This window comes from Talpa europaea, assembly GCF_964194135.1.
Source record: "Talpa europaea genome assembly, chromosome: X".
Taxonomy (NCBI): domain Eukaryota; kingdom Metazoa; phylum Chordata; class Mammalia; order Eulipotyphla; family Talpidae; genus Talpa; species Talpa europaea.
In genome coordinates this window covers 65,980,575-66,004,594 of record NC_140081.1, presented here as the reverse complement: position 1 = coordinate 66,004,594, position 24,020 = coordinate 65,980,575, and the positions used below count along the sequence as shown (strand labels likewise).

Sequence of the window (24,020 nt, the reverse complement as noted above, 5' to 3'; positions counted from 1 at the left end):
AAAAAAAAAATCAATGTGGTATATCCACACTTATGTAATATTCCTCAGTCATAAGGAAAGGTGAAATGCTACTATTTATAGCAAAGTAGAAGAAGCTCAAGGGAGCTATGTGTAGTAAACCAGTCAAGACAACGACTGGATGTTTACATAGTGAATGATTCAATAATAAACTGTAGACAATAAATAAAATGAGGTTTCTAAGGTGAAAAGGGAAGAAGAGACTAAGGGTTACGGGGACAGTGGGAGTAGAAATGAAAGTAAGCTAAGTTGTGGTAAGAACCTAGTTCAAAAGTTTAGTTATTTTCATTCCTTTACATAAAATGGTATTTTTAAAAAGAAAGTTAAAGAAAAAAATGTTACTCCAATTGGTTTTCCTCCATTGGGTAGTTACTCACCACATTCTGCTTTGTTGTTTCCTCTAGAGTGTGTATGACATACAACCTATTTCGACAGCGCATGCTGTATATATCTTCATAATGAATATTACCATATTTCTGCAAGAAATATCATTTTGGTGGATACTCAGTCATAATAAACATCTATTTCTCTCACAATTGAATTTCATCACTCAATTCTCAGAAGTCTTTGTTCTATTTCTAGCTAATTTCCTAACTTGCTCAGTGATTATGCAAATATTCACCTTCCACATTTTGGTTTTTCTATATATTCACTGGAGATAATTCCTTTACTATGTGTCTAGACTTAGTATAAAGAACAATGGTATAATTCTTAGTCACTAAGAGGAGGATAATTTTCACTTGTTTGAAGTGGTCATCCTTTGTGAAAACAGGTGAATATAGTTTCATTTAATGAAGAGCAAACTGAAGCACAGGAGGCTATATACTAGACCCCTTTATCCGTGGAGCATATGTTCCAAGTCCCTCAACGGATGCCTGAAACCCCAGATAGTACTGAACCCTATGCAGTTAAGTACTGACTTTAACATCATAGATAGGTTCTTGGAAACTATGACTTTAAGTGAAACGACATATAATAAAGATAATTTCACCATAGTAAATTTGATGTAAACGAGAATTAAGTTCCTATGGCCTATTTCTAATCACAACAAACATCTCCAAACTTCTAAATAAAGAGCAAAACACTTCTAATACTAAACAATGATTTTTACTCATTCATTCATGCATTTTTGAACACACTTATTCCAGTTCAGGGTTGCAATTCATGTTGCAAGGGGGGAACCAATCCTTGAGAGGACAAGCTTCCATTGCAGGGCACACTCACACTCATACCCAAACTCACCCCATCTGGGACAACTGATACATGCCAATTAACCTAACATGCACACCTTTGGGATGTTGGAGGAAACCTGAGCACCAGGAAAAAATCCACACAGATATGGGAAGAACATGCAAACTTCACAGACAGTGGCCCCAACTGGAAATCGATCCCTCCCCCATCAACATTATAATGAAATGACATTGAACAAAATGGTGTTATTCAAGGACCTGTTATAAACAGATGGCTCTCCATATCTGTGGGTTCTGCATCAGCGGATTCAACCAACTGCAGATCGAAAATATATGTACTATGTAGTTAGGCCTACGGTGGTTGTATATGTACTGAACATGTACATAAGTTTTTTAATTGTCATTATTCACTAAATAATACAGTATGACAACCATTTACAAAGCATTTATATTGTATTAGGTATTATAAGTAATTTAGAGATGGTACAGGAAGATATGCATAGGTTATATGCAAATACTTTGCCATTTTATATAAGGAATATCCATAAAGTTTGGTATACAGGGCTTGGGGAGTCCTGGAACCATTCCTCCAAGGACATACTGAAAGATGACTGTATATATACTCTTTTTTTCCTATACATACCTCTGATAAAGTTAATTTGTAAATTAGGGACAGTAAGAAATTAATAATAACCAATAGAACAATCATAACAATATATTATAATAAGTTATGTAAATGTAGTCTCTCTCTCAAAATATCTTACTGCATGTAACATTTTCAGACTGCAGTTGACCATGGGTAACTGAAATCACAGAAAGCGAAACCTCAGGTTATGGGAGGGGAACAACTGTATAACCTAGTACAGTTCAGAGAATTCACTTTTAAAGTGAAGTTGGATTTTAAATATCTTTACTTGCATTATTTTACTCTTAATATATCACTAGAAATATAAAATACATATTTATATTTTAAATCATTTAAAATACATAATTATATTTTAAAGATACTTACCTCATTTGACTCTTTAATCAAATCTGTAATATCCACTTTAACATGAGTGCTTTTCTCATCACCCACATTTGAACCCTGCTGAACACTTGAAGGCAATGGGCTGTCCTTATTAGTGACATTGTCAAAGAACCTATCCAAAATGATAGTAATACAAGAATCAATGGAAGTAAAACGGAGAGAAAACGATGCTAATTTCTCCCTAGTCAGAGGTTAATTTCAACTGAGAGTACAAGGGACAGCCTTATGAAGAAGTAGAATTTAAAGATGGTGGGGAATTAGGAAGATGTGGGTTAGGAAATGGGATGGAAAAGAAATTATTTCAGAGAGGTGGAGAACATGAAGGGAGAATATAGACTCAGAGAGTACTCAGCAAATACCACATAACACAATAAGGATGGAAAATAGGGTGTGCCGAAGCACGTAAGGAGAGATAAGAAAGGCACATTCAGGCCTTAACAGAGTTCTGAATGACAGTGAAGTATTTATATTTAATTCTATGTATAATGGAATTTGATGCACCATTATGTTACCCAATCAAATATTCATTTATTTATCATGTACATAGAAAATTTGCATACACACACGTTGTGTTCAAATACACAAATAGTATTCAGAGAAAAGGAATCTGGAAAATAAAGCCCAACCTACCTTATAGAAAACACTTGAAAACTAGAACAATAGCCCCCACTGGATATTTAATATTATCAACTGCCATTTGCTCCTCAAATTACTTTTACACAACAACACTTTATAGCTCAAACTGGGACTATGAAAGTTCCAGTATACGGAATAAAAAACATTAGTGTCAATGTATAAATACCTTAGTTGTTCAGTTCAAAATGATTTATTTTTGTTATATTCTATTTAGAAATAGAGGACTAGACTTTAGGATTAACTCTTCTATTCAAGTACTTTTGTAACTGGACAAACTGTTCAAAGTTTCTAGAGTTCAGTTTTCTCATTTGTAAAATAAAGGGCTAGAACAGTAATTTAAGAGGCTTTCACTGAAAAGCTATGGTTCTTAAAGTACCTGTTTAAAGCTGTCACAGCTTCAGCATCATCTTTACATGTCAGCAGTTTGTCTAAATTATAGTCAAGTATTGCCAATCCCAGTTGTAAGATGGCCTTTATTCCATCATAGAAGAAACAGTCCACCACATTGACTGCACTTTCAATAGGTAGTACACTAATAAAAAGTGTGAGGAACCAAGAAAGAGAAACGGAGGAAAAGAATGTCATATCAGTCATGTGTTCTGTTAGCTGGGGAAGGTGGTCCCTGATAAGTTCTTCAAAGACTGCCTGATCCACCAAGGCACCTGGAGAACATAAAAGAAATTTAAAAATGAAAACCTTTCAAACAGACCTTGCTACTTCTATTCATATGCTGATGTATCTCATTTCTCTTTCTTAAATTAGGAACTCCTTCAGTGCCTTTTCTACAGTTCACAAATCTGTATATCTAACAGAATGGCATTCATCAAGAGGCACTGGAGAAATTCAATTCAAGTTCACTGAACAGTTATTCATTAAGTCTTTATTAGGTACAGAAACGTGTAATAGGTGTTGTAAGAGATAAACCAATTAATGAAATGGTTTCGCCTTCAAAGAGCTTAGTATCTAGTGGAACTTAATATAAATATCCAAATAACTATAATGAAAGACAATACAATAATGGCCTAGCCATGACACTGAAAGGCTTAGAGGGTAGAGAGGCCATCTGTGGTTTTAAGGTAAGGTGTCACAGATCTATAAATATATAGATCTGTATAACAAACTGAGAACTTGGTCCCTCTTTCAAATTGTGGAAATATCTATACCACGCATATAAATGTGTTAATTTTTAAGCTGATGAAATCCTACTACTCATGAAAAACTCTTAAAAATTTCCCAGTAGCTCAGGACACTTAGTTTTAGCAATATGAAGATCATAAACTTAAAATTTCTATTTTATTTAGAAACATACCAGATACTTTATTCAGAAGAGCAACATATTAAACAATCTTTCCAATTATATATTCAGTATAAAAAGATCTTCTCTTCAACACACAAGTGATAATTTACATTTTGATATTTCAAAACCTAATTAATAAGTTTATCCATTTGACTGATAATCAGCAAGGCAAAAGGTATATTGTTTAGGAAAGATATATGTGTTTATATATGTATATGTGTATTATGAGTATGTGTGCTTTTTATTTTTTACCAATGATTCGACGATTAAAATAATCAGGCAACATTCGTTCACATACAGCAACCAGAAGCCAAAAAGCTTCTTCCTCTTTTGCATACAGAAGCAACACTGAAGTCAAAATGTTCATTGCCTGAAATTCATAGAAAAAAAATCACTAAGTTAGTAATTACATTCCGTCTTCAAAAATAGCAGTTTTCAACAGTAGCAACGATGAGAGTAATCAATATAACAGGGTGGTCCCCACGGAAAGGGGAGGTTCCAGGTTCCCTGCCCTACCCAAGGAAGAGTGGAGCTGAGCAGGGACGAGAAGAAGGAAGCTGGAGAGGAGAGGAGACTGGAGAAGGAAGAAAGCAGGATGGGGAGCCAGATGGAGAACTGGAGGAGGCACATGGAGCAGGGAGACATGTGACCAAGTTGCGCTTGCTTCTTGGTCCAGGACTGGCTAAAACATGTGTGTGAGAGACCCCTGGGGAGGTTAACAATGGCAGCTTTTACCTTGATTTTTCTTTTACTCTTTTCCTTCCCAACTTCTCTGTTTGTTTCTGACCCTTCCCCACCAGAAGGTGCTTTAGACTTGTGGCAGGCTTTTGGGCCTCAGTGGCCCTGCTTTGGGCCAACCCTGTTTGGCTGGACAATTACCCACCAGGGGATGGGTAACTTTGGGTGCTTGATTTGGAAACTATATTTTTTGCCTTTTCTTTGTTGCATACTAACTGTATTAAAGTTCCTTTGCAGTAAAGGTCTTATATGTTTTGTCTTGATGCGGCAGATAGCAGAACCTATTAAGAGCGGGTAGGTTTGGGGGTTCTGGGGTACCCCTTTCCCTGTCCTGTAACAATAATAGAAATGAGAACTCTGAGCCAGTCAAACAAGGTTTAGCCAGGCTACCATTTGCTAATCAGTCGCTTTATACAGTAAATTCAGGGAAAATGAAGGAGTAATAATTATTATGAATGTACAACACAATAAGTAAAACTGTTCCAATTCAGATTATTCAATTTAGACTATTCAATTTCAATGTGTAAAAAAATATTAACCACTAAAAATCTTGGGGAAAAAAAACAAAATTTCAAGGACATACTAAAATTGGAGAAACAAATTTCACATGTATTTTCAACTACCTACAAGAGACTGTTCCTTAGATATTAATCATGTTCAATTGTGTCATAACTAAACATCTTTTCCCCTAATACTATGATTCTTTTCTTTGCTATCCTAACTTTGATCATGCTTGAAACCCTTTATCTGTTACATCCAACTGTTCTTTATATCTTAGAGTTTATTCTTATGTGTTTTAGAGTTGCTATATCTTATTCATTCCCACTACCACCCTTTCTCCTTTTAATCTATGTTGCATATAAAAGTCAGATCATTACTTTTATATAACATCTGGTCATTTTTTTAAATAAGGGTAATAAACCCCTACTGTGCAGAATTTAGAAAGAATGGAAATGTGTAAAAAAAAATTAAACCTCTTGTATGCTACCTACCTAAAGATCATTACTGTTAACAAGCTGGTATACATCTATTATTTTCCTTCCTTTCCACCTTTTTAAAATTTGGATACAATTTTACATTTGATTTTTTTAAATTAGTGTTATACATTTTCAATGTCATTAAGTAAATCTAAAATAGTACTTTAAATGATTGTAAAATAATCAAATACATTATTTAACGATTCTACTACTGTTAGACATTTGGGTTGATTGTAATTTTTCACACATATATAACACTGCAATGAACAGCTTTCTATATAAATTTTTATCCAAGGGCTTTATTATTTTCTCAGGAAAGATACCTAGAAATGAAATAATTTGGCCAAAGAATATAATTTTTAAATGACTTGATATTTTTGCCAAATTGTATTCCAGAATGACTATACCAATTTGTATTTCTTTCTTTTTTTAAAGATTTATTTATTTATGCATACAAGAACTGGGGAACAGGCCAGAGGTGTGGGGGTTGAGAGGATTCACCAGAAACAGAGTGGAGAGCAGAACAGGTGGAGCTACTGAAATACACTGCTGAGGGAAGCAGCGGGCGAGTCAAGAGAGGTTTGCTGGCCATGTGGGTAGCTCCCTGGCCAGGAGTCGAACTAATGCTGCAGTGGCTGCAGATAGCTTCATAAGTTGCGTCTTAACCCCTTGTGCCACCAGGGAGGCCCCCAATTTGTATTTCTATACAATAGTATCCGAATGTCTGTTTCACTGCTCCTTTGCCAAATACTGAGAATTTGTATTTATAATTGTCTTTGCTGATTTGATAGTGAAAATGGTATCATGTTGTTTTAATTTGAATTTCCCTGAGCTGAACTTCCTTTTATAGATTTTATTATCAACATGTATTTTTTGTTTTGTGATTAATCTCTTCATGTTCATTGCTCATGTCTATATTTTAAAACCCTTCCTACAGATTTCTATATTATATCAATTCCTTGCCAGATCTGGCACAATATTTGACCTCAAGCTCAGTTTTCACTCCATCACTTTCTCGTTCAAGAAGCCATAAGGGGGGGGCCTCCCCGGTGGCGCAGTGGTTGAGCGCTGGGTTGTGAAGCTGCCCGCGGCCTCTTAGGCGCCGGTTCGATCCCCGGCTGCTCCCTGGCCACTGGAGGAGGGTCCCACATGGCACTCAGACCTCTCCTGCCGCCCGCTGCTCCCCTCAGCAGTGTGCTTCGGTCCTTCTGCCTGCTCTGCTCCCCGCTCTGGCTCTGGTGAATTTTCTCACCCTCCCGCACTTCTGACTGTACCCAGTGCATGTATAAAAACAAACAAACAAACATATAAATAAATAAAAATATGCCTCTACTAAAAAAAAAAAAAAGAAGAAGAAGCCATAAGGGGGCCTCCCTGGTGGTGCAAGGGGTTATTTAAGTCACAGCACTATGAAGCTATCTGCAGGCACCGTAGTGAGTTTGGCACAAGTTAGATTCCTCGCCAGCCAAGGAGCTAACCCACATGGCATGGCAGACCTCTCCTGTCTTGCCCGCTGCTCCCCTCAGCAGTGTATTTCAGTCAATCCGCCTGTTCTGTTCCCCACTCTGTCTCAGGTGAATCCTCTCACCACCCCTCCCTCCCTGTACCTCTGGCCTGTAGCCCAGTTCTTGCATAAATAAATAAAGAAAGAAAGACAGAAAGAAAGAAAGAAAGAAAGCCATAATGGGAAGGGGGTATCAGTGAAAATGGCAGAGTAAGCCCTCTGAAAATGCAATAAGAACTTTGGCAAAAATCATCAGAATCAATTTTCAGAACTCTGGAAATTAACCAAAAGCTTATAGCAATTCAGCAAGCATTTGTTTAAGAAGTTCTTAACATTTTAGAACATTAAGAATCTCAGCACAAATCAGTGAATTTTGTGATATTTTAAATTGTCCTATTTCAGCCCCCTCCTCCAGCTTCATAGTAGCCTTCAAAACCAACATACAGCAATCATGGTGAAAACCAGCACCAAGGAGTCACTAAAGGGAACAGAAGGTGGGTACGGCCCCTTCAAAGCCCCATTCCCAGAGAATTGCCATTATCTGTCCTCTCTGGTGGTTTCCTAGAAGCTCTCTTTATTTGACTTCACAGAACTCATTCTCTGAACCATTGTAGCGAATTAATAGAACCCAAGGAAGGGGTCATAGGAACCTCTGATTTATAGCCAAACAGAAGTGCAGGTAACAACCTGGGCTTTCGACTAGCATCTGAAATTTAAGGAGGAGGTTGTGGGAACCTCCAATATGTTTCAGATCAGTGAGAAGCATAGAGAAAAGTCTGGATTTGCAATTTGTATCTGAGGTAGAGGGCAATCTTGGGAGACTGAGCCTTTAACCTCTGGAATTTGATGCTATCCCCAGTCAGTGTCAGAAATGAGCTAAATAGACACCACAGTTGTCTCAGAATTGCTTGTTATTGTGGGGAAGCTGCCACACACTCATGTTAAAATTGGGTTCAGGAACCCATTGAGCAAGTAGAGATTGAATTAGTAATGAGAAAACTTCCCACAAAGAAAACTCTAGGAACACATGGCTTCACTGAAAAATTATGAACATTTAAAGAATACCAATCCTGGGCCTCCCCAGTGGCGCAAGGGGTTAAGACATAACCTATGAAGCTGTCCACAGCCACTGCATCACGAGTTCGATCCCCAGCCAGGGAGACACCCACATGGCACAGCAGACCTCTCCCAACTTGCCCGCTGCTCCCTTCAGCAGTGTATTTCAGTTAATCCACCTGTTCTGTGCCCTACTCTGTCTCTGGTGAATCCCCTCACCCCCCACACTTCTGGCCTGTTCCCCAGTTCTTGTATGCATAAATAAATAAATCTTTAAAAAAAAAAGAATACCAATCCTTCATAAACTGTTCAAGCAAAAGAAGATATACTACTCAGCTTACTCTATGAAGCCTGGATACCAGAACCTGACAAAGACATCACAGGAAAGCTATTGATATTTGTCAACATATTTTATGGAAATTAATATATAGAGACCCCACTTAAATGAGGTCAAAGATGCTGGAAGAGAGTACCAGTGCATATGCATGCAGTCAGCAAACTACAGAACCCAACAAGCCTGGCATCTCCAACAGGAAGTGATTGTTTCCCCACCCTAGTAGAAGGAAGGAGGTTTCTTTTTGCTTAGTAATAACCCCTCATAGCTATAAGGGGGTGCTGGCTTTTGTTCTATGGAAGTGTTCATGTGTCTTGCCATGAGGGTGCACTTTACACATTACTTTTTGTAGTTGTTTCCATAAATTCAAATTTTTGTTGGTGAAATAACTGGTTGCTATTTGTTTGATAACAAGAATATAACTATTAAAATTCTCAACAAAATTCTAGCAAACTGAACCTAGTAACATATAAAAAGATTACAAATCAAGACCTAGTAAGATCTATCCTGAGAATGTAAGAATGGCTAAACATAGGAAAATCATTCAATGCAATATACCATATTAATAGAATAAAAGGGAGAAAGTCACATATCAACAGACACAGAAAAATCACTTGACAAATTTCATCATAAAAACACTCAACAAACTACAAATTAAGGCAACATCCTCAATATGATAAAGAGAATCTAAAAAAATCCCACAGCAAATTTTGTACTAAAGATGAAAGACTAATCATTTTCCTCTAAGCTCAACAAGGTTACAGGATACAAGGAAAAGAAAGACATCCTGTTTTCATGGACTGTAAGGCTTATTAGTCTTAATGCATAACACTCCCCAGGTTGATCTACAGAATCAATGCAAGGACTATCAAAATTCTAGCTGACTTCTTCTTTTCTTCTTTCCCCCAGAAATTGACAAACTGATCCTAAAATTCACATGAAAACCCAAGGGACCCAAAAGAGAGGAAAATATCTTGGAAAAAAAATTAAAGAATTCACATTTTCCAATTTCAAAACTTACCACAATTGTAAACAACTGTGAAAATGGCTTAACAATAGAAATATAAGTCAGTGGAATAGAATTGTGAATTCAGAAATAAAACCCACCACTTATAGTCAATTGATTTTCAACAAGGGTGCCAAGTTAATTCAATGAGTGAAAGAATAGTTTTGTTTTCTTTTTTTTTAAAGCAAATGGCACTTGTGGTAACTGATTATTTGTAAGTAAAAAAAATGAAGTTGGGCCCCTTTTAAATATCATACCACAAAAATAACACAAAATGGCTTAAAGACCTAACTTTAAGCATTAAAATCATATAACTCTTAGAAGAAAAGATAGGAATGAAACTCTGTGACCTTGAGTTAGTCAATGGCTTCTTGAATACAGAATGAAAACCATACACAACAAAAGAAAGATCAGTTAAGTTGAACTATATAAAAATTAAATTTTTGTGCTTCAAAGGACACAATCAAGAAAGTAAAAAACACACACACAGAATAGGGGAAAAAACTGCAAATATATTGCAGCAACATGGATGGAGCTGGAAGGGATTATGCTCAGCGAAATAAGCCAGAAAGAAAAAGAAAAATACCGGATGGTCTCACTCATAGCAGGAATTTAGAAAAGCTAAATAAGGGACCAGGAAAAAGACTAATTATAATAAAGTAAAAATCAAAATCAACAAGCACCTATAAACCAGAGACACACTACGGGGCGGAGGGGGGGGGAGGGATTAGGGTCAAAATAAGGGGGGTGAGAATTGTATGGGGAATATAACCAAGATTAAAATGCATACATTGTGCAAAAAATGAAAAATGATGTAAAAAATACATAAAAGAAAAGAAAAAGAGACTGAAAATATTATATATGATAAGGAATTGGGTAATCCAGAATAAAGAACTATTATAACTCAAGAACAACAAGAAAGTAGCCCAAATTTTTATTGTAATATGAAACCAAAATTTCATTTTTTATTATTTAAATCTTTTCCCAGGTTTTGAGATATAACTGACATATAATATTGTATTAAGATATTTCTCCTAGAATGATATACAAATGGCAGAAAAAAAGCACATTAGGGAAATTCAAATCAAGACCACAGTGAGGTTGTCACTTCACACTTACTAGCATGGCTATAATTAAAAAGAAAGACAGTAAGAATGTTGTAGAGGATATGAAGAAATTGGAACCCTTCAAACATTGCTGGTGGAAAAATGGTGCCATCTCTTTAAAAAATAGTTTGGCGTGCCCCTCAATTTTTTTTTAAAGATTTATTTATTTATTTATTTATACAAGCACTGGGTACAGTCAGAAGTGCGGGAGGGTGAGAGAATTCACCAGAGCCAGAGCGGGGAACAGAACAGGCAGAGTGAAGAAATACACTGCTGAGCGGAGCAGCAGGCACGGCAGGAGAGGTCTGTCGTGCCATGTGGGACCCTCGCCGGTGGCCGGGGATCGAACCGGCGTTGCAGAGGCTGCGGGCAGCTTTGCAGCCCAGCGCTCAACCACTGCACCACCAGGGGAGGCCCCATGCCCCAAAATTTTTAATACAGAGTTACCATATAGCTCAGCAATTCCACTTCTAGGTATATACCCAAGAATAAAAAACAATGTTCATGCACAAAGTTGTATATGAATATCTATAGCAGCAATTATTATTAATAGTCAAAAAATAGTGGAAACCCAAAATGCCTATCAACTGAACAGATAAAACAAAAATGTGATATATCCATACAATGAAATATCACTACACTATAAAAAGGAATGAAGTACTAATGAAAGCTACAACACAGATGAACCATGAAAACTATATAACTGAAAGAAGGTAAACACAAAAGACCACATAGTATATCATTTCATTTAGATAAAATGTCCATAATAGGCATATCCACAGAAACAGATTACAGACAGATTAATAATTGCCTAGGCTTGGTGGTATGGAGAAATTAGGAGTGAGGGCTAAGGAATATAGGGTTTCCTTTTGGGGTGATGAAAGTGTTCCTGCAATTAGATAACGGGTGACTGTGCATATACTAAAAAACACTAAGGGGTGAAGCTTGTCATATGTGAATTATATTCTAGACAAATAGGATGAAATGGGATGAGATGGGAACAGGAAGGGAAGGGGGAAATGGAAGGGAAGGAGAAGACAGATCAGATAGATGGGAGGGAGGGAAGGAGAGAGGAAAGATAAAGCAAGGCAGTTAGCTAGCTTTGTGTCAGTATGGCTTATATGGGCTTTTGATCAAAAGCAATAAAACCTGTTTACCATATTAAATTCAAACTTTGCCCAGGCTTTAAAGATTCTCCCAGATCTTGTCCCACAAACTAATTTGCTTCTTTTAAAAAAAAAAAAAAAAAATTATTTATTTATTTATTTATACAAGCACTGGGTACAGTCAGAAGCGCGGGAGGGTGAGAGAATTCACCAGAGCCAAAGCGGGGAGCAGAGCAGGCCGAAGTACACTGCTGAGGGGAGCAGCGGGCAGCAGGAGAGGTCTGCGCGCCATATGGGAACCTCATTCAGCGACCGGGGATCGAACCGGCGCTGCAGAGGCTGCAGGCAGCCTCGCAACCCAGTGCTCAACCGCTGCGCCACTGGGGAGGCCCATGCTTCTTAATTCTAATATGAAACTAGGCAGTCTGATCTCCATAGCAGGCTTATTCCTGCCTGACTAGTACTGTATATATTGTTACCTTAAATTTCCTCTTCTTCTCCCTGTTTCTAACAGGGCAGGTTCAATGAGTATAGGCTCTTGGAGAAAAGAAATATTATGCTTTTTTTTTTTACCTTCCAGAGATGCTAAACTATTCAAAATCCTTGCCACTTAGATGATCCATTCACTTAATCTGCCTTTCAGAAAAACAAAACAAAACAAACAAACCTCTATCGACAAGTTTCAATAGACAGATAGGACTGATATGTAATTGTTATGGGTATTCAACCCATTACAAATCAATGTGTGACACAGTGCTAGTAATATGACATAATCCATCTAATCTCCCTTTCCCATAGTATCTGGACATATGTGTGCTCACCCACACTTAATTTTGTAGACTTCTTGGTGAAAAGGTTTGGCCTCGTGACTATGGATGAAGTGATATGTGCACCTCCCAGGCCTAGCCAATAAAACTTCCCACAATTGTTTCTCCATGTTCTCTCCCTTTTCCTGTGGGTAGTAATGACAATAAAAGAGCATCCTGGAAGCCCTGTTTTGAAGATGACAGAGCCTGCTGTCAGCCTAAATCTGTGAATAAGTTCATGAAGGAGAGCTACCTACTCTGACTTGAAGATATACTCTTCCCTATTTATTCCTTAAAAAACAAAGACAAAAAACAAACAACTTTACTGTGTTTGAGCTATTACCTGCTTAAGATGATTTGTGTTAGCAGTCTAGCATAGCATAATTGATACAGTGTGCTCCTAAAGGACTTTTTTCAATGATTCCTCCACTGCCCACCAAACAAAATTCAAACTCCTGTCTTATCTTAATATATCTTACTGATTTTTTTCTCCAATTACGTCATTTCATTCACTCTTTATTTCTACTAAGCAGAATATGGTCCTATAAACATTCTACATTTGTCTGCATCTGTGTTGGGTTACACTGATTCCTTCACCTGGAATGTTCTTTCATTCCATCTCCATACATCTAAAATTCACCAGTTTTTAACAGCTTCAAATGCTACCTCTCCCATGAAGCCTTTTCTGATTTCTCCAGATGAAAATAACATTTCTATTATAAGTCTTAATGGGACTTTATGTCTCTCTATTAATAATTGATCTCTTGTTTTTCATTTGCCAGTAAGGCAAATGTTTTAATACATGCTAGTCTATAGACTTTGAAGGGTAGAATTCTCATGTGATTTATCTTTATAAAATCTTACGTACTGAGCACAGTATCTTTTAGAGACAAGGAATTCAATAGTTTGTTAAATGTAAGAGAAAAATGCATTAATGAAATAGAAATTCTCCTAAGTATTCTCACTATCATCCTACTAAAATTATATCCATTATCAAATCTCAGCCCAATTTCTGCCTTCATAATCACAATTTTCAAATTAGCAGTTGGATTTGATATGATTTTATCAATTAGAATATGCACACTTAGGTTCATAATGAAGTCTCACCTGGCAATATCCAATTTTGGGATTCCTGTATGCATAAGCAGTGAGTACCCGCCTCAGAGCAGATATGCCAGTGTCACTCTGAAAGGCCGGGTGCTCAGGCAGGGAGCGACGCAAATCACGTTCAATTTCCTCAGTAGCCAAGTTACAGGTTCCCAAGGACTTTTCAACCACCTCAGCATAATAGCCAGGGTTGGCAGCCATGTCATTAACAGCACCTGTAGAGATGATTGGATTAACACACAAAAGAAGAGCTATAAAATAAAGCTATTACTTTCATATATACATGGAGAATTAAACTATCTGGATATCTGAGTACAACAAAAGAAAAAGCTTCACACTAGAATCTAATACTTCAGGATCCTAATCTTGCCCAACAGAAAAACATTTTCATAAACTGTTTCTCTCCTTAAAATTCCTTTGATAGTTATTGCCCTCCCCACTAACTATATCTTGTCTAATAAACTAATTTGCTGAGATAATGGATGTGTGAACATATAGTAAGTACACAAAACTACCTTTAACTCTTTGACTAAACTGAAATTATGAGAAACACTTTGTTCTAGTCTTCATTGTAAATATTTTTATTTAGCTTAGTGTATATGTATTAGAAGGGGCACAGTTAATGTCAGTTAAATGAATAAAGCAAATAAATACAATACCTGAAAAAAGCATCCACAGCTCTCCTCTTAAGGTTTCCGGAATCCCTCTGACAACCAGATCTCGAGTCTTTTTTGTCCGAAACATGCTAACACCACGCCCACATTCTGCAAATAGGATATTCCAGGACTGTTCCTTCATCTTTTCTTTCAACTATAACAAAAAAAAAAAATCAAAGCAACTAAACATGATGAGAAATTAACTTTTTAGTTAAATTAACTCAAATGACTTGATCATTCTCTTCACCATGAAACATCATCTACGAAAATCAAGAACATAGAAAGTCAAAATCAGTATTCACAGAGGAACCAAACATTGGAATCCTGTCATCACAAATATCTTTTAAACCCATGTGAGCAAAACAGTTTTAATTCACTATTTTAATTCTTAGCTAAATTTATAAAAAATGGGAAAGGCATTGCTCTTAGGATTAAAGCTTTGAACCAAATCACCTCAATTTCCAGAAAGATTAAAAACTAGGCAAATAAAACCGAATGTTCAACTTTCACCTTTTGTCTTAATTCTTGATAATAGTCCTTCTGTGTAACAGAACCTAAGTCATACTTTAGTACCTGATGGAAAACCTTTTCCAGCCAAAAGAGAAGTTTTCAGTTGTGCTACTTGCTAGTCTGCTCTAAGATTTTTATTTTTAATCAAATGTTTTTAGTCCATAGATGTAAATATTTTGTTTTCCTACCATTTTGGAATTAAGGGTCTCCAAATTCTGAGGGTGATATACTGTCATTAAGGCTTCAGTGTTCACAGTTTTACTGCATTCTTTCTGACATGTCAAAGACTGTACCTCAATATTATCAGATGGGTCTGCAGAATCAGCACTAATAGGAATCTGAAAAAAAGAATGTAATTGTCACAAATGTATGTATAGAAACTTTCTGTAAAATAAAAAGTACCTAAGTTCTATCTATTATCTATAAAACACAAACTAAAAATATAATAAATAGTAAAGCAATGTCTCAGAGAGACATTGTTATTCTTTTTTAAAAGATTTATTTATTTATTTATGCATAGAAGAACTGGGGTATAGGCTGGAGGTACAGAGGGTGAGAGGATTCACCAGAGACAGAGTAGGGAGCAAAACAGGCGGATACAATGAAACACACTGCTGAGGGGAGCTTCAGGGTAGATAGGAGAAGTGTGCTGTGCCATGTGGGTCAGCTCCCTGACTGGGGATTGAACTCAGGCCACTTAGGCCATCATGGTGATAGTGCTGAGACTTAACCCCTAGGCCACCAGGAAGGCCCTGAGACATAGTTTTTCTATCAAAATTAGGGATGTCAACAAACCAATGTCTGGAACAGCAAATTCAGGACCTCAATGAACGCACTCCAACAAAAGCAACAAAATACAGAAAAAAAGAAACATTAAAAATAAGCCAGTTCAGAACACTGGAAATTTTAACCAAAGGCACAGAACAAACTAAAAAGCACTGACTTAAGTAAAACTAATGAACCTCAACAAAACAAAACACCAGAATCTGTAAAGATTCAACTTGAAGTTATTCCCATCCCTCTTCTCTCCCAAACTCAGAGGTATTGTAGGCATGACAGGCAGCATTATCATAGCCAATGGTTCTTTCAGAGCTTCATTAAAAGCACCAGCCCAGAACACAGTCAATATTTTGACCAAACTAGAAGCTCCTTGGAAAATCTCCATTTCCAGTGTATTATCATCATATGATTTGATTCAGAGCTCGGCTCTGTTTAAAAAAAAAAAAGTCCCATCCCCAGGGTGTTACAGAAAACCATAGAAAAATGCTGGTAACATCACAGCTGCCTAAGGCTGTGATTTCAGTTTGGGGCACAAAAGAACCTGGCTAAAAAAAGGAAGACCTGAAGAAGCAGATGACCATTTGGGACTTGAAAAATTTCAAAATATTCTCAGGGAATGTAGAAGTAAGCATGCATGTGCAGGGCTGCGAATTTGCTGAGGAAAGAAATGGAACATAAGAAAGTCCCAGTCACTCAACTCTGGCTGACTTTGAAAGCAGGAAATAAAATCTAAAGCAGATTTATAAACTGCCTAAAATTTGAAGTATACCATACCTTCATATAAAGATCCACTTGGCAAAAAGGTCTAAGACTTAATGAGGGTTCAAAGCATATAAGGTAATATTCCAACCCATCATTGGCTGACCACTAACTCATGTTGACTCAGGGGATGATCAGAGAAAACCAGACTTAAAAATAAAAAACTAAAATTTTGGTGAAGGAAATTCTATGGATACTACACCTGGCGGGACGGGGTGGGGGGAGCAAATATTGTTTAAAAATGAAAAATGATGTAAAAATAAATAATAATAATAATAATAATAATAAAATAACTTTTATAAGAAGCAACAGACACAAAGTACCCCCTGAAGGGGACCAGTTCTTAGATTTCATAAACAAATAAAGTAAGCAGCTATTGTAAATGTATTCAAAGAACTAAAGGAAAATATGTCTTAAAAAAAAAAGGACCCAATTAAATACTAGGCTACCAGGGACCTCACTAAAGAAGATAACAAAGATGGCAAATATCACATGAAAAGATGTTCAACATCATAGATCATTAGGGAATTACAAATTAAAACAGCAATGAGATTCCATTACACAATCGAATTAAAATGGCTAAAACCCAAAACAGTGACAATACCAAGTGACTGTGAGGATGTGGAACAATAAGCACTCTTATTTATTATTGGTGGGAATGCAAAAATGGTACAGCTACTTTGCAAAATGTCTGGGCAGTTTCTTGCAAAGTTACACATACATAGTCTAACCATTCAATTAACAATTGTGATCCTATGTTTGTAGCTAAATGAGTTGAATACTCATGTCCATATGAAAACCTACACATGAATATTTACAGCAGCTTTATTCATAATTGTCAAAATAGAAGCAACCAAGGTATATTTCAATAGATGAATGGATACTGTGTTATATATAGACAATGGGCTATTTTTCATCAATAAAAAGAAGTGAGATGCCCATAAAACTAAGTGTTGCTTTCTTGAAAAATCAAATTAACAAAACTTTAGCTAGATTTACCAAGAAGAGACAGGACTCAAATAAAATTAGAAAGGAAAAAGGAGATAAAATGGCAAATAACACAGAAATGCAAAGGATCATAAGAATTTACTATGAACAATTATATACCAACAAATTGGACAAGCTAGAAAAACAGACAAATTCTTAGAAACATACACCCCACAAAGACTGAATCATGAGGAAATACAAAAATCTAAACAAATAATGAGTAAAGAGATTGAATCAATAATCAAAATCCTGCAAACAAACAAAAGTCCAGGACCAGATGGATTTACTGCTGAATTCTACCAAATATTTAAAGAAGAATACCATTCCTTCTTGACCTTTTCCAAAGAGCTGAAAAAGGAAAATATTCCCAAATTCATGTTATGAAACCAGTATTTCCCTGACACAAAAGCCAGATAGATAAGGACACTACAAGAAAACTATAAGCCAACATCCCTGATGAATACTGATCCAAAAACTCTCAACAATATGCTACAAAACCTAATTCAATAGCACATTAAGGGCTTCCCCGGTGGCGCAGCGGTTGAGCGCTGGGTTGAGAAGCTGCCCGCGGCCTCTGCAGCGCCGGTTCGATCCCCGGCTGCTCCCCGGCCACCAGAGGAGGGTCCCACATGGCGCGCAGACCTCTCCTGCCGCCCGCTGCTCCCCTCAGCAGTGTGCTTCGGTCCTTCTGCCTGCTCTGCTCCCCGCTCTGGCTCTGGTGAATTCTCTCACCCTCCCGTGATTCTGACTGTACCCAGTGCTTGTATAAATAAATAAAAATAAATCTTTAAAAAAAAAAATAGCACATTAAAAGGATCATTTGCTATGATCAAGTGCAACTTATGCTTGGTATGCAAGGATGGTTTAACATACAAATCAATAAATGTGATACTCTACTTTAATAATATGAAAGATAAAAAAAAACACATGATCATCTCAATAGACTCAGGAAAAGCATTTGTCAAAATTCAACATCCTTTCATGATAAGAACTCTCAACAAGGTGGGTGTAGAAAGTACCTATTTTTATGGGTTATATATGATAAGCCCAAAGCTACTATCTAACTCAATGAAAGGTTGAAAGCTTTCCCTCTAAGATCGGGAACAAGACAGGGGTGCCAACTCTTACAATTCCTATTCAACATAGTACTAGAAGTCATAGAGAGATTGGGCAAGAAAAATAAATAAATGGCATCCAAAGTTTAGTTATATGGCATGATCTTGTATATAGAAAACGTAAAGACTTCATCAATAAACTGTTAGTAGTCGATGAATTCAGGTAAGATTCAGAGTAAAAAAAATCAACATACAAAAATCAACTGTGTTTCTATACACTAAGAATGAAATATATGAAGACAAAATAAAACAATCCCATTTACTACAGCATTAAAAACACTGTAATACTTAGGAATGAATTTAACCAAGTAAAAGTATAAATGAAAAACTATAAAGACGGGGCCTCCCCGGTGGCGCAGCGGTTGAGTGCTGGGTTGCGAAGCTGCCCGCAGCCTCTGCAGCGCCGGTTCGATCCCCAGCTGCTCTCCGGCCACCAGAGGAGGGTCCCTCATGGCGCACAGAACTCTCCTGCCGCCCACTGCTCCCTTCAGCAGTGTGCTTCAGTCCTTCTGCCTGCTCTGCTCCCCAATCTGGCTCTGGTGAATTCTCTCACCCTCCCGCGCTTCTGACTGTACCCAGTGCTTGTATAAATTAAATAAATAAATAAATAATAATAATAAAAAAAAACTACAAAGACACTGATGAGAGAAACTGAAGAAGACATAAAACAAATGCCAAGATATCTCATGTTCATGGATCAAAAGAATTTGCATTGTTAAAATGTCCATACTACCTAAAGCCATCTACATAGTCAATGCAATACCTATTAAAATTCCACTTGCAAATTTCACTGTGGTTTTGAGTTGCATTTACCTAATGACTAAATATGTCGAACATTTTCATGTGCTCACTGGTCATTTCTTTATCTTTGCAGAAATGTCTATTGAAATCCTTTGACAAACTTTAAAAAATAGGGCTGTTGCTTGCTTTTTATTATTGAGTTGTAAGGGTCCTTTATATATTTTAGATAGACATCTCTTACCACACATATAATCTACACATATTTTCTCCCAACCTGTGATTCTTTTCACTTTCTTGATAGTATCACTTGCAGGACAAGCTTTAATTCTGACACAGTCCAATTTACCTATTTTTTTCTTTTGTCTATGTTGATCATGTCATAGCTAGGAACAAATGACCTAAAATAATGAAGATTTACTCCTATGTTTTCTCTTTGACTTTTATAGTTTTAACTCTTACATTTAGATTTTTGATCTATTTTGAATTAACTTTTGTCTATGGTGTAAGGATCCAGCTTCACTTTTTTTTTTTTTTTTTGGTATGTGGCTGGTATCACCCTCTACTACAGCTGTGTAGTTAAGTTTTAAAATTTGTAAAGTATTCCTCCATTAATCCTTTGATACTGGATGGTCTCACTCATAGCAGGAATTTAGAAAACCTAAATAAGGGGCCAGGAAAAAGCTAACTATAATAAAGAAAAAATCAAAATCAACAAGCAACTATAAACCAGAGACACACTCCGGGGGGTGGGGGAGGGGAGGAGGGATTAGGGTCAAAACAGGTGGGTGGGAATTGTATGGGGAATATAACCAAAATGAAAATGCATACATTGTGCAAAAATGAAAAATGATGTAAGAATTATATAAAATAAAATATTTTTAAAAATTGTAAAGTATTGACTCCTCCAGCTTTGTTATTTCTCTTCAATACTGTTTAAGCTATTCTGGGTTCCCTATACTGCCATACGATCTCCTAAGCTTTACTTTTGAAACATAGAAGTTACCTAGTTTCTGTGGATTATAACTATACCAAAAGTCTGGAGTTAACATTATCAGTACTAAAAAAAAGGATCACTAACATCATCCCTTTAACTTTAGTAGCTTAAACAAGACAAAAAGAATGCACAGGAACTGAGACAACAGCTGATATTGTCTGTCTTTTTACTTATTACCACCCTAGTGGGCATCAAGAGGTATCTCAATGTGGTTTTAATTTGCATTTACCTAATGACTAAATATGTCAAACATTTTCATGTACTTATTTACTGGTAGTATATCCAAACTACAGGAAAAATATCCAAAAGGGAAAAGAAAAATAACCTCTTAACAAAATCCCGAACATAAACTTACAAAAGGTATGTAACATAAGTTGCTGACTCTGTAATGGGTATTCTTAAACCAGTTTGACTTTTGATACTGAATTTAGAAGAAGCATATAGTTTATAATAGTAAAGAAGAAAGGGCAAATATTAGTGTTTCTTTATGTATTACTTTCCTACATACTACTAGACTTAAATTAGAATATCTCACACACAGTGTAACGATGATTGGAGGGCAAAACTGTCAAATGTAAAGTCATAAAAAATACAAAGAAAAACCTCTCTCAAATATCAGAAACTTATCACTCAAATTCATAGCCATAAATTAAAATTAGATGCTAATTTCACTTTAAATACAATTTCTGCTTTCCTAAGATAGAAATAAATCTACCCCCCACAGCTAAAACATATACGTATAATTTATATTATAGTCAGGAAACATACTACTTTATTCTTATTAAGACAGTTGTGTGGATAAAACTATTATTCTTTTGCAGTATTATGTAGGATAAGGAAGTCACTGCTTCTAATTAAAAACTTAGAAAGGGGCCTCCCTGGTGGCGCAAGGGTTAAGATGCAACCTATGAAGCTATCCGCAGCCACTGCAGCATGAGTTCAATTCCCAGCCAGCCAGGGAGCAACCCACATGGCGCAGCAGACCTCTCCTGACTCTCCTGCTGCTCCCCTCAGCAGTGTACTTTGGTTAGTCTACCTGTTCTGTTCCCCACTCTGTCTCTGGTGAATCCTCTCGCCGACCCCCCCACCCCCGCATCTCTGGCCTGTACCCAGCTCTTGTATGCATAAATAAATAAATCTTAAAAAAAAAAAACTTAGAAAGTAAGGTAGTATTGGTTATGAAAACTCATGAAACAAGTATGCTTATACAGTTGATCTGTGAATAACACAAACTTGAACTGTGCTGTTCCACTTACATGTGGCTTTTCTTGTAAACAGACAGGATAATTTGGTATGATAAATTATGGTATGATAAATACAGTACAGCACTATAAATGTATTTTCCTTTCCTTAAGATTTTCTTAGTGAAAAATCTTCTTTCCCTAGCTTACTTTATTATAAGAATACAGTATATAAAATATATACTACATAAAAAATATGTTTTAATCTACCGTTTATGTTATCACTAAGACTTCCAGTCAATAGCTGTTAGTTAAGTTTTGGGAGAGTTAAAAGTTATATGTAGATTTTCGACTGTGTGAGGGATTGGTACCTCCACCCAGGGTGTTGTTCAAGAGTCAACTGTGTATGCTCTGATCATTTGTAGGAGGTATTTACCCTTCTAAATACTTTAAGACATAGTCGAATTTATACCGTCTTCTGGGCACTACATAGTTCCAACAATTCATTTTCATAATGCAGTTTCAAAGCATCAAGTAAGCGATATTCTGTAATGATTTCCCTTTTTAGGACATTTTATTTAAGATTAAGCTAAAAGGGACCATATTTCCTTCATTTAGCAGTTTTGAAAAATTACCTTATCTGGTAATATTTGAGTATATTTACCAATAAAAAAGATTAATGTGCTTTTCAGAGAACTTGATTCGCATTTTCAAAACTTGTGTATGCAACCAGATTTAACATAATTTAATAAAATGCAGAGAATTTTAATTGACATCTATTTAAAAATCTGAGTAAAATTGGTACTTAAACATAATCTAAATTATTTTGGGAAGCATTTGTTTTATCTATCACATTTAGGAATAATTTTCTAAAGTTCTTCCCATATAAGTATTTATATTTGTTGATTTAGCCTTCTTTGAGATTTAGATTTAAAAGTCTTATTTATGTAGAATTAACAAGATTTGGTAAAAATCTTAGAATGTATATAATTTTTCTTCAAGTTTCAGTATGCTAGGAGTAGCTATAAAATAATGTAACTATAACTTCTGTCACTTATAATTCAAATGAAAATTGTTCCTGCTTAAAAAGTCCTCTCCTCACTAATTTTTAATGTACTACTATCATTAAGGTTAGATACATATAGATAATACTAATATAAGTCAATATTCTTAATCATTGTTAAGGTAAAAATTTTAAGTGAAAAATAGAATATACGAAAATTTTAAAAATTAAAAAAATACATTTCCAAGCAAAAACCAGTCTACTGACTAGCATTTTGTGTTTATCTTTATCAAAATTTCTAAAAATGGATAAGAGATACTAAAAAACCTTAGAACACTGACATATATCTGAAAAGATTGTAAACCCATTTTGAAATAAAATATTATTCTTAACAACTGAGCATACCCAACTGCTCACAGCCCAGGAGCATTTTCAGGAGAAAGAGTTATAGACATAGACAAATTGAAGGAGAAGGAAGGATAAATAGACCACTAAATCTAATACACAGATTGGAGCTGAAATGGAATGGGACAGGGAAAAAGGGATACAAGGAAGAATATGGGAGTAATGGGGGAGAAACTGTCAAGACTGAACAGATTTTACTTGCGCTCTCACATCAAACTAAGGAACAAGTTGCATATATACTTGAAAAGCATAAAAGATTATAAAATTGGGGCAAGAAAACTCTTGGAGGCCAACATGAATGTTCTGTGTTTGGAATTGAGTTAAGTATTTTCCTAAATTACATGCTCCATAGTGCTTTTCTGCCTTAACAAAACTGCATCATAATTGACTTTAACATAATATGATCAGTCTCCACTCTGGAGAGAGAGATAAAAGGCTCTATAATGCAATCCCAATAAAATAATATAGTTGTTAACATCAATATTGATTTCTAATTTGAATTTTAATTAAAATATAAGTAGTTACCATATAAGTTTTATCAATCTATTAAAACACAAGGTTCCCAGACATTGAAAAAAATTATTTTTTTATATATTTTTACATCATTTTTCATTTTTGCACAAGGTATGAATTTTTATCTTGGTTATATTCCCCATACATTTCCCACCCCCCTTAACTGGACCCTACTCCCTCCTCCTCTTCCCCCCAAAAAAATTAATTTTAATTGAAAATACCTTAACATCAAAATCAGGCTCTTAGAGCTCCCTTTGCCAAGATTACTTGTCTTCTCTAATATTAGACTAGTAAATAGGTATGCCAGTATTTTACTTTGGCTAGGTTATATTAAGTAAAGGTCACCTACTCAATATTAAATAAAAGACATTCACACTGGTTTCAAATTGCTGTTTCTCTACAGTATTAAGAGAAAATATAGTAAAGATCAAATTATCACAATTTTTAAAAGCATGAATTCCTAAA

The 24,020-nt window shown here is 35.9% G+C and overlaps 1 protein-coding gene across 1 annotated transcript in view; it reads right to left on the bottom strand.

The window, feature by feature from the left end:
* Window positions 1-24,020, bottom strand: part of TBC1D8B (TBC1 domain family member 8B) — a gene marked incomplete at both ends in the record, with an annotated part of 62,668 nt that overhangs the window by 16,365 nt on the left and 22,283 nt on the right. The window contains 7 exons of the mRNA XM_084258439.1: window positions 396-494; window positions 2,221-2,350; window positions 3,251-3,536; window positions 4,424-4,541; window positions 13,912-14,126; window positions 14,571-14,721; window positions 15,266-15,415. Of these exons, the coding sequence (XP_084114565.1) occupies window positions 396-494; window positions 2,221-2,350; window positions 3,251-3,536; window positions 4,424-4,541; window positions 13,912-14,126; window positions 14,571-14,721; window positions 15,266-15,415 (1,149 nt within the window). The remainder of the gene's footprint in view (window positions 1-395; window positions 495-2,220; window positions 2,351-3,250; window positions 3,537-4,423; window positions 4,542-13,911; window positions 14,127-14,570; window positions 14,722-15,265; window positions 15,416-24,020) is intronic.